This window comes from Malus sylvestris, chromosome 15 (assembly GCF_916048215.2).
Source record: "Malus sylvestris chromosome 15, drMalSylv7.2, whole genome shotgun sequence".
Classification (NCBI taxonomy): domain Eukaryota; kingdom Viridiplantae; phylum Streptophyta; class Magnoliopsida; order Rosales; family Rosaceae; genus Malus; species Malus sylvestris.
In genome coordinates this window covers 8,364,834-8,379,850 of record NC_062274.1, presented here as the reverse complement: position 1 = coordinate 8,379,850, position 15,017 = coordinate 8,364,834, and the positions used below count along the sequence as shown (strand labels likewise).

The 15,017-nt window shown below is 35.1% G+C and overlaps 1 protein-coding gene across 4 annotated transcripts; it reads right to left on the bottom strand.

The window, feature by feature from the left end:
- Positions 1 to 20: 20 nt before the first annotated feature.
- On the bottom strand, positions 21 to 4,232 carry LOC126601228 (probable boron transporter 6). Of its 4 annotated transcripts, XM_050267907.1 has the most exons (13): positions 4,012 to 4,206; positions 3,412 to 3,520; positions 3,208 to 3,290; positions 2,895 to 3,087; positions 2,646 to 2,784; positions 2,392 to 2,557; positions 2,122 to 2,288; positions 1,826 to 1,999; positions 1,514 to 1,732; positions 1,134 to 1,441; positions 778 to 1,033; positions 560 to 697; positions 21 to 449 (listed from the first exon to the last, which is right to left on the bottom strand). In XM_050267907.1, exons 2-13 carry the CDS (start codon positions 3,513 to 3,515, stop codon positions 420 to 422), a joined length of 1,977 nt encoding a protein of 658 aa, XP_050123864.1. In that variant the 5' UTR covers positions 3,516 to 3,520; positions 4,012 to 4,206; the 3' UTR covers positions 21 to 419. The 4 variants fall into 4 exon arrangements, with proteins under 4 accessions (XP_050123864.1, XP_050123863.1, XP_050123862.1 ...); XM_050267906.1 differs by having other exon boundaries at positions 1,134 to 1,732; positions 3,208 to 3,309; positions 3,412 to 3,517; positions 4,012 to 4,232; XM_050267905.1 differs by having other exon boundaries at positions 1,134 to 1,732; positions 3,208 to 3,309; positions 4,012 to 4,231.
- Between the last annotated feature and the right edge of the window lie 10,785 nt (positions 4,233 to 15,017).

Sequence of the window (15,017 nt, the reverse complement as noted above, 5' to 3'; positions counted from 1 at the left end):
TAAATAGGGAATCCCAAACATAAAGAAAAAAGAAGAAGATAACATAAATGATTTCACCTTATCTGATTCTACAAGCTTGTGTAAAAATTGAAAACCAAGAAAAAGTGAAAATCTAAAAGAAAAAGGGAAAAAATTACATTCCTCGGTGAAATTTTACAAGAGTTACAACTGCTCCTGAATCCCCCTCAACTCTTCCAGTTAACTTTTACATATCCCCCTCCTCTTCCCTACCCTTTGTCCCTTAATTGCCCAAAAAACATCGCGGAATCCGCACATGATTTTCTCTATATATTACTTGTTTTCCAAGCTAGGCATAATCCTTAGTCCTCTTTTCTGTAATTTAACAATCCTCTGCTGAGGAGATAAGGACAAGCTCAGGTGTCAATCTATCTATACTCTGATCGTAATAGACTGTTTCGTCAAATTCGGGCAACATCTTCGGGGTGCACCTGCACAAATTTGCGTTGAAATGCATCATTGAACTGATTGGAAAAGTGTATAATGATCGAAAAGTGATTAAAATAAAGACGGATGACATGAATTGGCTTTTTTTTCTTACATGTGAAAACCTTTCTTCACTACTGAAGCTGGTTCTGAGCTTCAGCTCTCCTCTGCTTGTTGTCATCTCATCCAATATCTCAGCATCATAGAAATCATCTGTACCATCATCGTTTCCAGGTTCGGGTGGTACTTTTTCCTGCTCACACATTTCAATGCCATGAATTGGAATCCTTTAAACGCATTCATACAAGCCGGAAGAAAGTACAAGAGACTTACATGTGGAGCACCGGAAACTTCTTCCCACTCACAAGAATCGAGTTCTTGAAGATGGGCAGGATGAAAGAACTTAGGTAGCAGATGTTCCCTTATGCTGATGAGAAGGAAGAATGGCAGTGGGAACAATATTCCGGCTATAGGTATCCATGTCACCCCGAAACATATCAGGAAGTATACGAGTTGGAAGAGTGTAAATTCAACTATGTACTTGAACGGTACTAACTCCACGAACGAAGCATGAGAAGCTTCCAAAACCCTGTCCAAGAAAATGACAGAATTAGAAGATGAATCGAGATCCTGATAAGCTACTACATAAACATTCATGGCAATTTATTGAAACTTTTAGAATGACTTACTTGTAACGTCGTTTAGGGCTGATGAAGAGTAGCAAGAGCCTCTCCCAGAACTGATTACCTGGGAGACTATCAATCGCCATGTAGGCAAAGTATCCCCAAAGAACTGAGGTAGGAATCTTTTTTATTACGAAGATTGCGAATACTGAGCCTCCCACAAGGAGTGACTGCAGCAGGTTACTCACTCTTTGCTCGTTAACCCGAACAGGCAAATGAGCATCAATGTGTTTCTCTGGATCAAATTTGCCCTTCAAATCTCCTCCATCATCAGATTTCATCACAGCCTCCCTTAAGTTCTCCAACTCCTTGGACTGCAAGGAAATAAAAACTATGATTTGACAATGGAATAGAACAAATGACGGAGGAAAGCTTTGAGCACTTACATTTGGAGGAGATCCCCTGTCCATTTCTATGAACACAGCTTCCATCCTTCCAAACATCTCAGAGTTGGTTGCATTTAGTTTCATGCATTCCTTGGCACTCTTTACCATCTTCTTTCGGATCACCTGACGCCTTAGAACAGCAAGACTCTTAGTGTGCATGGGGGACTGCGGAAGAACCCCATTTGAAGGAGGAAGTCCAAGCAACCCACAAACCAATGTCTGCAGCATTGAAAATGTAGCAGCAGAGTTATAAACATATAGATTACAAACGAAAAGGAAAAGGAAAAGAAGATTTGAAGTTGGAAAACATACTGTTACTCCCAAGAGAAACATGTCATAGTGGTATGCAGATGGTTTCTGAAGATTAAACTCCTTCTGTTGTGCAAGCTGTGAAGCTACACTGTGATCAAAAAAGTATAGACCTGCTATCATCACAGCCGGTATGAAGGCAGCGAAAATATACATGACAGGGACATTTGGCATATCCTGCAATTTAAGCATGGGAAATGGATTATTATTCCGGTATCAAGCCTTTGATTCCAGCTAAAGGTCAAAGGCAAAAACTAAAAACGAAATGATTACCCAACATGCGCTAAATCTAATAATACCTTGACGACTGTCCAATGGTAGAGTGATTTAGAGTCCCAGGGAAACGGACAAACAAGCCTCCTGGGAACTCCATGTGGAACTTTACCAGGTAAAGCATAAGACAGTGCTGTCCACAGCAAGACCATAAGAGGAACCCCATAATCTGCAATAAAACTTCGGAGCCACCCTGCATCCATCGCCCAAAAAAGGACAGGATAAGAATAACCAAAACCATTTAAGTACAATGATCTTTCACAAGATGATCGAATCGCAAACTCGCATTTCATTACCTGAGCCATACCACCATGATCTCGCTTTTCTGCTCTTAAGGGCAGTGAAAGTCAGACCGAAGCAGAAAATCACTGCTAGCAACCCGTTGGCATAGAGCCATTGGAATTGAAACTCCTCCAGCTTTGGATCTTCACCTTTCGGAATACTGAACTCAGAAATTACTCCCTGCCAAATAAGCATTTACTTGGGGTTAAAGTCAACTCAAAAGATCCGAAACTTGTTATGTTTTTCCAAGAAACTCAACGCCACAAACCTTGATGGCCTCTTGGATAAAAAGAACGGAGATCAACATCCCGAAAAGTTCCCCGGCAATCCTAGTAAATCTAGTAACGATGGTACATGCATTGAAAATGGCCAGAAGAATCAGCAATAATGCTGTCCAGACACAAACCCTGTGACATAAGAGTAAGCAAACAAGAGATCAAAAATCTATTTCCGGACACATAGCGAAAAGGTACATCGAAAATCTTGGAAAAATAGATAAGGACAGATGTTCACGTACCAACCAGTCCAAGCTAGAAAGAGCTTGGTCCCCAACTCCGGCCGTCCTTTACTGAAGGTGTACAGATAGTTATACATTATGACGGTTGGTTCTGCAACTCCTAAGACCAGCAAAGGCTGCCCGCCGAATAGTGATTGGATGATACCGCATAAAGCAGTAGAAGCCAATGTCTCCACTGTGCTTAGGGTTCCATCTACAATCACTCAAACATAAATTTCAGGCTCCCTCCATTAAAAACCTCAACTAGCTAGAAAACAAAAAATTATAAACACATAATGCTATATTATTGAGTTCTTATCAGCAAATGTTATACCTGTATCCCTACTCAATTGCTCCCCAAAGGCAATGACCGGAAGTGCGGAGGCAAAAAAAATGTAGAAAGTTGGAGCCAATATCCTGCAATGCATGGAGAAGACTGAACCAAACGAAATGGAAAATAAAAAACTCGAACTAAAAACTAAAACTAAAATGGTTACCAGACGGGGCAATAAACTTATGAAAATTACAGAATTTTTACCTGACACCGGAACAAACTCCTTCAATCCAATCTTCCTTGTAGCATGCTGCTCTTCCTTTGACATCTTGGATTATTCCCTTGAATGGACTTCTGATGTTCGCCATTTCTGCTGCAAGTTTTGTTTGATTGGCAAGCAATGAGTAATGGCCAGTCAAATTGTTATAGAGTGTGTGTGAGAGAGACACAAATGTGAAAGAAAACAAAAAAGAGAATTTTCAAAAACAGCTTCCAAAGCATTGTATAAAGAGGAAGGCCAGGACAAATGATGATGTCAAAGAAAACAATAAAACTGAACTTCCAAATAAGCTTCAAAAGTGTTGTATAAAGAGTAAGGCTGGTTGGATTCACTAATATCATATGGTATCTAAATATTAATTTGGCATTAATTAATATACACTGTAGATTGTAGATTGGTATGCGGTAAAAAAAAATCTTCTCTCTTTTCATAATACAAACACAAACATCAAAATCAACAACAAAAACAACATGGGATTGGAATGCAAATGATGAGTTGATCATGCGAAATTAAGCAAATGCATGCATGGGAAGAAAAAAAACAACATGAACATGAAACAAGAGGGAATGGTGGGGCCCACGAACCCGAGTCCTACAACCGATGAAGAGGATATGATAAAAGACAAGGAATGCCGGAAGCGACAGGCTCCGGAAGAGAGAGTTATTCCGGCAGGGGAGGTTGCCGGAGGTCACAGACTCTGATTAGGGGTCAGGGACAATCTCGCCCTTCTACCTCTCAATCTCTCTTAAATTTTCGTTTTTATTATTAGCCTCTTATCTGTTTCTCTCTCTCTCTCTCTCTCTCTCTCTCTCTCTCTCTCTCTCGCTCTCTCTCTCTACCCCTTTCTCTCTCTACCCCTTAGAACAACAACCTGTCTGGTTTCTCCTCCGATGCAGCGGGAGAGAATTGCGGAGGGAGAAGCAGCGCATCACACTTAAATATCAGACGCCGGAGGGTTCCGCGGGGCCCGGTCTAAAGTTGTAGGATGCGAGTACGTGGAGAAACCTAATTGGCTGAGGACCGACGAGTTCGGAGCGCCTGATTCGTTGTTTATGCAATTTAATTTACATTCGACATTTTGTCTGTGTGTTCTGTACTTTTGCTGTCTCACTCGTCCCTTTGTTTCGATTTTGTTTTGAGAGATTATATTCACACATCTCAAATTAATTTTCTCATATTTTTTTAATTTTTAAATATTTTTCTATCAAGTGTTAGTGGAGTGTAGATGTTAAAAAATAAAAAGGCATAGGAAAAATAATTTGAGATGTGTGAATATAATCTCTCTTTGCTTTTTGTTTTGGATGTCTCACGCGTCCTAGGATTTGAGTTAACTGTGTACACTGTACACCGACTTTCAGTGAGGAGTTGGCTAATAATTTGGATCAATCTTGTTATTTTCGAGATCCAAATTTAAGATTTTTAATAAAGAACGATATTATAGTACCAATAGCCAAGTCGTCTCAACTTAAATGTTTGTGTTACTATTACAAATATGACTATACCGTAACCGGTTAATATTACAAATATCCCTTATGGTTTTTTGAATTTTTCACAAAATCCTTCATGTTCTGGAAATTACATTAACACCCATGAAGTTTTAATTTATTTTCACATAGCCCCTTGAGTTTTGTGAAAACACGAAAAATCTCAAGTGTTTATGGTACTAAACTAACCTACTTACATTTGTATATAGGAAGTTTGGAATAATAAATCACTTTAAATGCCCAACAAAAGAAGAAAAAATGATGTCAATATAGGAAAGTTTTGGATTTTTAATGAGTTGTTACTTATAACAACTCTACAACTAGAGAAAAACTTGTGTAAAGCTTAGCTTGGCACTGGATTATAGGCTATCTCCAACCGAAAGGTTCAGATGATCGAAAATAGGCCTAAAACCATCTCCAACCAAGGGCCAGGCCAAAGGGCTCGTGGACCCCACTAGACAAAAAAAAGCCAAAGGGCCAACCGGGCGGCCCATATGAGCCAGCCAGGCAACCCCGGGCGGGGCTAAAAATTTTGAATCTCAATAGCTAGCTGACGTCAACTAGCCGTTATTTTTTAATTTTTATTTTTACAATTTTTTTTTTGGCCAAAAATTTAAAAAGAATATTTAATTAAGGCCCAGAAAGGTGATTGGTTCTATATGGGGATGTTGCTTTTATAAGCATATTTGATTGCTCAAACCTCTCCCACAGCTGATGTGGGACAAATATAATGGGTGCCACACATGCAAGCTTTTGCTTGCTCAATTCTCCCCTGATGTGGGACAAATCTAAGCTTCCTATTAGAGATGGTAAACGTGCATTTATAAATGTAAGTTTGGGACAAATCTCAAACTAAGTTGTACTAGTGATTGGACACTTAAATTAAAAAATTAATTTAACATACAACTGTTAATCGTGGCAAGTAGACATGAAAGCGACGAAGTAAGTGTTTTCACAATTTATTTTAAATATTTAATTATATTACATTTAATTTAAGTTGTTGTAGTTTTTAAATTTAAATAATAAATTATATAGAAAACTTCATTTTAATCCTTAAAAAAGATGAGTTTTAGATTATAACCATATGTAAGATTAAAATCCAATTTTAGTCCCTAGCACATTTAATCATATCATTTATTAGTTGTATTTTGATGTTTTGTTTTATCCTTTTATTTTTATTTTAATGTATTAATTACATTTAAATTTAATTTTTATTTCATTCATCATAATATATTTTAATGTCTACATTTAGGCAACTAATTTTTTTATAATATATATTCCGATAACAATTTTGTATGTTCTTTATTTAGGTATATTAATACATTTGAATATTTTGGTATATCCATGGTACAAACATGTAGTTACATTGATTCAATATAATGCATTTCGGTCAATATAATGTATTTCGTTACGTACACTTTGGTACACACATTTGAATATCGACTTTTAGGTACATTAATTCAATTATTATATTTCGGTAAATACATTTAGGTACATACATTTTCGGTATTGACATTTAGGTACATACATTTCGGTATTGACATTTAAGTACATTAATTCAATATAATACATTTCGGTACATACATTTAGGTTCATTATAATATATTTCGGTACAATCATGTAGGTACAAATATTTCGGTACAAAAAAATCAATTTTATATTTTTTGGCACAATCATTTCTGAACACTTATGCACTTAAATATTTTTGTATCACAAATTTTTTTTAATATTTTCTCATTTACATTCATTTCTAATTAAAAAAAAACTAAATATGTGCATATTAATAAAATTAAAATTTAATATGGAGAGATTAAATAAAAATACACATTAAATAACAAAAATTAAATGTAAATTTTGATAAAAGTACACTCAAAGGATTAAATTGAATATTTAATCTAGCACCAGGTTTTTTTTTTAATTTTAATCTTTTGCAAGGATTAATGTTTATATTTTGCCATATGACCTTTTGGTCCTCGGTTGGAGATGGTTTTTTGTGACAGGACTAAAACGAGCCTTATAGCTCTTTGACCCTCGATTGGAAATGGTAAGAAATATAGTCATGCACAGTTCATTAAAATATTAATTTCTTAAAGGACCAGAAGGCTAAAACGATCCCTTTGGCCAGTCTTGGATTGGAGATGGCCTTACTGAGTGACACTACGATTCACTCAAAACTCATCTAAATCTTTTATCATTATTTTATATTTAAGATTCTCATCATTATTTTTCTTACTAATTAATATACAATCAATTAAATGGTTAACTTTTTATTATGTTCCCCTTTTTTCTTCCCAAATATTCCATCCGTTTGTGTTTTGCTGGACTCTTCACTTCTTTCTCTCTGCCCTTTTTTTTTTTTTTTCATTTCCCCATCTTTATTCACTAGCTGAAGTAAGGCGGCTTAAAGTGTACGGATATTCACACTTTGTTCAGTTGCTAAACGATCATTTCTACGTATCACGCTATCAGATGCTACTGCTTTAAACTGCGCAGGCCATGCTTTCCTTAACGTGCAGAGCTCTTGAACCAGCCAAGAGAGTGGGAATTGGGACTAATGGGTAACATATGAACCCTAATATTAGACTAACATATTAACTAAAACAAATAAAAAATTAACCCTAATATGCCTGTATATATATGGGTTACTTATGTTAAGTTCACATGATCAAATCAGCTATTGTATAAATAAATAAACTTACAGATTCTTAATTACTTCCTATGATAAAAGTTGGAGAAAGTGATTTTTTTTAATGTTCAGAATTTCTTTTTAAGAAAAGCCAGAGGAAAAACTGGGAGAGAGGGAGAAGTGGGAGATCAGAGAAAGTGAAGAGTTCAGCAAAACACACACCAGGGAATATTAGGGAAGAAAAAAAAGGGGGAAACAGGTAAAAGTTAACCGTTAGATTGATCTCATGGTGTATATTAATTAGTGGGAAAAATAATTATGATTTTCTTAAATATAAAAAATGATAAAGATTATATTTAGGACTTGCCACTTTGTGAGTTTTGAGTGGATTAGTGTCACTCAGCAAAATCCAGTGGCAAACCAAGCCCCACACAAGTTTTTCTCCTACAACTGTATTGAGATTTGTGTTTTATTTTTGGTGCAATTTTAATATTTTTTTTATCAAGAGTTTAATTTCATGATTACAAATGCACCAGAAATATAATACAAAACATAACCTCACATAAGCACATTGAACCAAACGGAAAGATACGCTCACGAGGACAAAAGCTTGCATTGATAAACTTGCAAAAGACAGCTCATTCGGCAAAGAAGCCCTATTATGAGACATAACGAAGATGTCCTCATAGTCCTTTGTCAGGTAAACAGACAACGAAACCACAACAACAACAACAACAAAGTTCACTCTCCTGCTATGAGTCACCTCCAACAAACATTGAGCTTCCTCCGCATATTCATTACCAAGCGCATAAATCACAAAATCACCACCTTTGATTTGAACAAAAGTTGTCTCTCTAAAATCCGGGGTTAAGCAGTAAGTCAAAACCGCTACAAAAGCTCTCCTCGACAAAACGAGATAGCCACCTTACTAAAAACATGAAAGAAAAAAGAAGGATCGAGAAAAATTGCCGCCAATCCTAAGAACAAAAGCTGAAATCAACAAAAAAAAAATCTCTCTAACGGCTAGGATTTTTTTTCTTGCCGTTTGAATTATAGAATTTTTATACTTAAGAAAAGGGATATTAGGCCAAACTCAATTTGTTCATAAATGATATGTTAATTTTTTTGTGCTAGGATAATTACATCGGCTAAATTTATGAATAAGATGATATGTTAGTATATGTTCGGATTTGCTCATTTAGTTCATCAAAGTTGGTGAAAAAGTTCGATAGCATAGTAGTATACTTTGTCATGAATACACTATCTATGTTAAAAGAGTTTCTTTTAATGTTAAGGAGGACATTATTTCACAAAAATGGAAACACATCCTTTCTAAAACTATCGTCTAAAAGAGAGAGAGAAAGATAGGAAAGCTGCCAATTACGTGAACAAAGTTGTCGTGTCCGAGTGTCGACCACACAATATGGTACAATGGATCTATCTCGTGTTCCAAATATGTGAAAAAAGTTGGAGGTAGAGGGAGTGAAAAGAGCCGATGAAGAACCTAAAACAACAACACTGGGATTGGAGATAAATACGCAGTGCTAGCTTATTTACTACTAAATAATTTTTGAACTGGCATATGTTCACCAAATTGGTGGTAGTGTGAAGGTGTTCAATCATTCGCAGGGCTACCCTAGAATATGCAGTTTTATTGTTGAAATTGTCTATGTTTTAGTCTTTAGGAGTCACATCTACAAGAAATCATTCAGTTCTAAAACTTGTTAACTTATTTAAAATTCGCAAAACAACAAATGTTGTTAGAGGAAATTTGTAACGAAAAATGTTAATAATCACAATACTCAAAGTCAAAGTAGAACATAAAACCTCAACAAATCTCATTATTATATTATCCTATTACATTCAGTGCCTTTCTTTTTCTTAAATATAGACATCCTAGCTAGTGACGAAGCCTCAATGCTCTAAATATAGCACGGCTCAGCTTTAACTTTATACAAAATGGCAACCACTCAGTGGGTGTGACGATTGATATGAACATGCAAGTTCACTTTCAACACCCCTATAAAAAAGAAATCAATATAAACAAGAGAATCAACAAAAATACATGTTGTAGTTGGATTCAATAATTTTGAGGTGAGCCTAAATTAAAAACATGATAATATTGGTACGTAGCAATGAATGGTGCGTAAAATGAAAGATTGATATTTAAAATAAAAAATTAAATAGTTGCGGAAGTCAAATTAACGGCTAACATACCAGTGTCATTGAGTAACTTTTAAAGTTATTCTCTAAAAAAACTTCGGTCGGGACCACGTGTCCAATCTGCCCACACACATATAAAGCATTCTCACTGCTTATATTATATCTCACTCATTGACTCATGGCTCCAGCCTTTATATTTATTAGTTAATGTGACGGTGGCACCGAATACTCTCTTGTCATTCATTCACCGGCTTAAATAATCACGGTTTGAGTAACGGGGCTTTTGTCATTTTCTTTCCTTTCTACCTAACAATCTGCAACCTGTGACGCTTTCACTTATGAAATCTGTTATTATATTACCAAAAAGAAAACACGGCCCATGGGGTTGATCTTCGCCACTAAACATGTCACACAGCCTTGCCTCAGCAAATCGGTTGAGTCATGACTCATTGCCACGTGGCTGAGCTCGTCTATTGGGTTCAGTTTACTAGAAAGAGATTCTCTTCGGATTTCTTCCACTAAGACCACTGGATCAAATGATCCAGATCTTTGAAATTTCATTCAACAACCTATTTGTTTTGATTCTTTAAAAGTTATAATAATTTTTTATCGTTAGATGAGATTTCAAAGGTCCGAATCACTTGATCTGGTAACCTTGGTGGAAAAGATCAAAAGATGATCTCTTTCCTAGTTTACTAACTCTAATAACAATTCCACTCGTTTGAGAATTGCAAGAGTAAGGGCAAGGACAAGGCAATTCTTATTATTCATTTTGAAAAGTAATTGTCATATGGTACTTTAAATTTTCTATAATTAGAAAGAAAAATACATTTGTAAATGAGTGTAAAATAAGATTTTTGAAGTGTTAATAATAATTTCCTTAAAAAATATATTTTTTAATTTTTTTATGCTTTGTTAGCCTTATTCTCCACCTGCATCAACTAGATGTTTGCACCTATTAAATAAAGATTGTTCGTTTCAGAATGTGCTTTGAATAACGAGTCGTGGTGTAGGGAACAAAGAAATAAACTCATTTTTTTAAATAAAGTAGATGTTTGCACCTATTAAATAGATGTTTGCACCTATTAGATAAAGTTGCGTACCTATTAAGTAGATGTTTGCACCTATTAAATAAAGTTGTGTACTTATTAAATAAATAAATAAACTCATTTTTTTATTTTTTATTTTATATTTTTTTAGCTGGATTAATACTGATTGTTGATCTTCATATTCTTTGAAAATCAAATGCATCAAGTACCACAACGATCAAATTTCAGTATTTGTTTACCGTAGGAAATTCAACGGTCCAACGAGCTTAGTGGAGCCCAGCAATTGCCTTCTGTTTTTTGGGCCGCTAGAGCCACATTTAGTGTGTTTTGGGCAATTTTCTTGTCCCTACCCTTGCCTTTGTCTTCTTTGGATGGATGGAAATTCTTTAAGTGCCTACTCGATTGGCACAACTTGTGTTACGTCTAACAGCTATTGTTTCTAATTTAACTAATATTTTTATATTAGGCAACTTGAATCAACCGTTTGTCAAATTTAATGATTAAACAGATTTAGGTTTGAGCGTGATTTAGATTCATGTCATGATACAATGATTTTACAATAACTTTAATAGTTATATTTAATTTACAACTCCTAAGAGATTAGAAGTCCAGACCTAGGAGATTTGCAATTGAAGTAATGAGTTGTGAATCGGTTGAGTTGTGATCATGGCCATGTGGGTGAGGTGAGCTGAGTTGGTGTTTTGAATTTACTTTTTACTGACTGTATGAGCAATATAAGCATGCCAATCTACAAAGATTTTTCCTACCCAACTGACAGCTTGTGTAACGTTGCTTGAATATTGTCTCAACTTAACCAATATTTGTTTAATACATGGTGCATATATTTACAGTTTTGTTAAATTGTGAACTTAAGCCAATGAACAAGTAGATTTTTATTAGAATGTGTGGTTGGAATTCATAATCTGACACAATAATGCTCCCTAACTTATACAAAGTGGAACTACTATATTTTAAGCCAATTCCTAATAGTAATTGGTTTCGGAATCTTGTGGTCCTTGATTTTTCGGGTGTATTGCTTAATATAGTAATTAGTCATGGTGGATGTGTCACTCACTTAACCTAATTTTTGAAGAATATACTTGATTAGTGTTAGATGTTCTACACTACAGCATTTTGGGTAATTTAATTTAAGTGGGAAGGGGTGGTTTATATCAAAGGATGCAACTGCAGCCAATGGACTAGGCTATGGTGCAATGATACCAAAAAGACTTTATATTCCCCCACCCCTTATACAAATTGATAAATAAATATATGCTATGATATGCCACTTAGACTTCATTTGGTATGTCGAAATTGTACTGGCTATTTTAATCGAATGGACCAATATATGCATTGGATGGTACTGAGTCTATTGACTACATAGTCAAGCATGACTAATCCTACCTAATATTTGGGGTTGAGACACTGATTGAACAATGGAGACCGCGAGAGGTGAGAGAGGGACGAGGAAAGAGAGGGAAGGAGATTTGCGAACGATGTCCAAGCCAAATTCGCAAGAGAAGGACAGAGAGAGCAAGCGAGCATGTTTCTATTGGCTTGTTTCCTACCGATTAATTGTACCGATGTTTTGGAGAGGATAAGCAAGTGGGTGTGAGGTGTATTAAATTGGTGGGGTCGAATTGTTTTATCCAGTTGTTGTTTCGCACATAAGGGCACCAAACAACTAAGTCCGTATTATTAATACTATCCAGTCCCTTATGCAAGCTATCAAATGAGGCCCATACCACTAGTATTACAGTCTAGAAGTAGTCCTCTTCATTGTTAAGTGACAAGTTTTAGATTTGACTTTCGCGAATGATAAGTATGATACCAATTTATTCACCCACCCCTTATTGTAAATATATCATTGTATAAAAAAATTAAAAAAAAACCCATGTATGATGTGATATGGTTTGGACAAATGATGACTTAGACGAGATTCAGCAATTTTGAATTTCGAAATGCTCGATTTTCATTTCGGTTGTAGGTATAAGCAACCTATTGTTAAGGATAAACAAAAGTTAGAAAGATAAAGAGTTCATTACAAATAGGCTCTTACAACCAATGTATTAAATATCGATATTATCGGCGAAATATCGCCGATAATATCGTTATTTTTACATAGCGATATTTTCAACGTTTACACTTAATTATCGTAATAATATCGCTTATATCGATAATATCGCGATATTAGCCATAATATCGCCGAGGATCCTCCGTCATCATCGCAACGGCAGCCGAAGAAGAAATGGGGGGGAGAACCAAAGAAGAAACAAGGAGAGACTGAGGGAGAAGGATGGAGAAGGATCGATCGAGAGACTGAAGGTGGAGAGATTGAGAGAGAAGGATAGGCTCTGGGAAGGTGAGTTGCAGAGAAGAGATGGGGGGAGAACCGAAGAAGAAACAAGGAGAGACTGAGGGAAGAAAGATGGAGAATGATCGATCGAGAGACTGAGGATGGAGAGACTGAGGGTCTGCGTGTGTGTGTGTGTGTGTTGCGAGTGTGCGTGTGTGAGAAAAAAGGTGTGTGTGTGTGTGTGTGAAAAAACCATTGACAAGACAAAAAGGTGGAGTGGTTTGATACTGCCAAAGTTCAAAACCGTGTGGAGTGGTTTCATACTGCCAATTTTACTATTTCTGAATCAAAATCTTCTACTTCCAAAAAAAAATGTTATTTATTATTTTATTATCAAATTGGATTATTATTTATTAATATTAGGTAATACTCATAACCAACTATTTCCCTACCCTTCATATCTCATTCCTGTTGGAATGGAATCGAGCGACTCATGGAAACAATCCGAGACTCAATCTTCAAATGATTTTGCTTATGGACAACGTCAACCAATCTCGGATCCATATGGGTGGCATGTTAACAATTACATGCAAAACTATTTTGGGGATTTATCTTTTGATAACTACTCTTCACAATACACTCACTCTACACATAGAGATGATGAAGATAGTGAAAAATTTGAACCTCATAAGAACTCTATACGGTACTAAGTCACTCATGTATCTTACCATGCAATGTATAAAGTGTAAAATATTATACTAATTCATTATATATAAATTATTATGGTGTGTTTAGACTTCTTTCATTAATTACTACATATTTTCTACACTCACAATGTTTGTCAGCTCACTATATAATCAACTTGATAATGTTAAATCCATCATGCAATGCATTTCCTTCCAATTTTTTTGTGATAAACTAATAGATAATTGACTAAATAAACATCTTGCAAAGTTTCAATAAAAATTTCCAAGTTTTTCTTACAATTTCCGTGGTTTCCATGTAATTTTTATCGATATCGATATTATCCCGATATTTCCATCGATATTTCCAATATTACCGATATTTAATACCTTGCTTACAACTCATTATGTATGAACATCCAACAAAAATCCAAAATTCAAATAAACCGCCAAAAAATTTAATTCTTACGTGGCAGTTTACAACTTATGCCACATTCCTTCTAAACTGTTTCTTACCCACACATGAATTGGCTCCAAAGAAGGCATTAAAAGCAAACTAATGATGCTAACGTTTTTTCAGTATTTGTTTTTTAATTTTCCCAACATACTAATGCATTGCCATATACAACATGAATTTTTTTTGAAATGTCATATGAATTTATACACATTTTTTAAATTTGTTATAAAACTAAAATTTTAAGGAAAACTAATGAAAATGGTTTGAAAACTAGTTTTAACGAAAATGACAAAAATGTGTTGTAAGTGAATAATACCAAGATTGACTTTTTAGAGTAAAAAATCATTAGTTTGTTATCTCACTCTAACTCTGTTAAGTTTTTCATTCAAAATAAGTCATTTGCAAGGCCCTTGACTTATTTTCATGGTTTATTTTGGACATTTCAACTCCCCTTTTTTTAATGAACATGATTGACCATGTTGAATTCTCAAAGCTTGTAATTAGTTTAACTCCATGTTAGTGATCTTTTTTTTTTTTTGTCAAACAATAGATTTTGTTAGATTAGATGTTTGATTAGTCATCAACGGGGTTTGAACTCCCGGTGTCATCTAAGGGCTCAACACCCTTCCACCACTATGGTAAAGGGCCACTTGCTCCATGTTAGTGATCTTAATGTAATTTTTTTAGTAGTTCACCATAAGTTTATGAAACGCACATGGCATATTTTTTTCGTACCAAAAGATAAGTATAGAACTTATAAAAAGGAAGTCAAAAGTTGAAAACCAATTTATCACCCACCCCAAGTGTACATATATCCTTGTACTAAAATAAT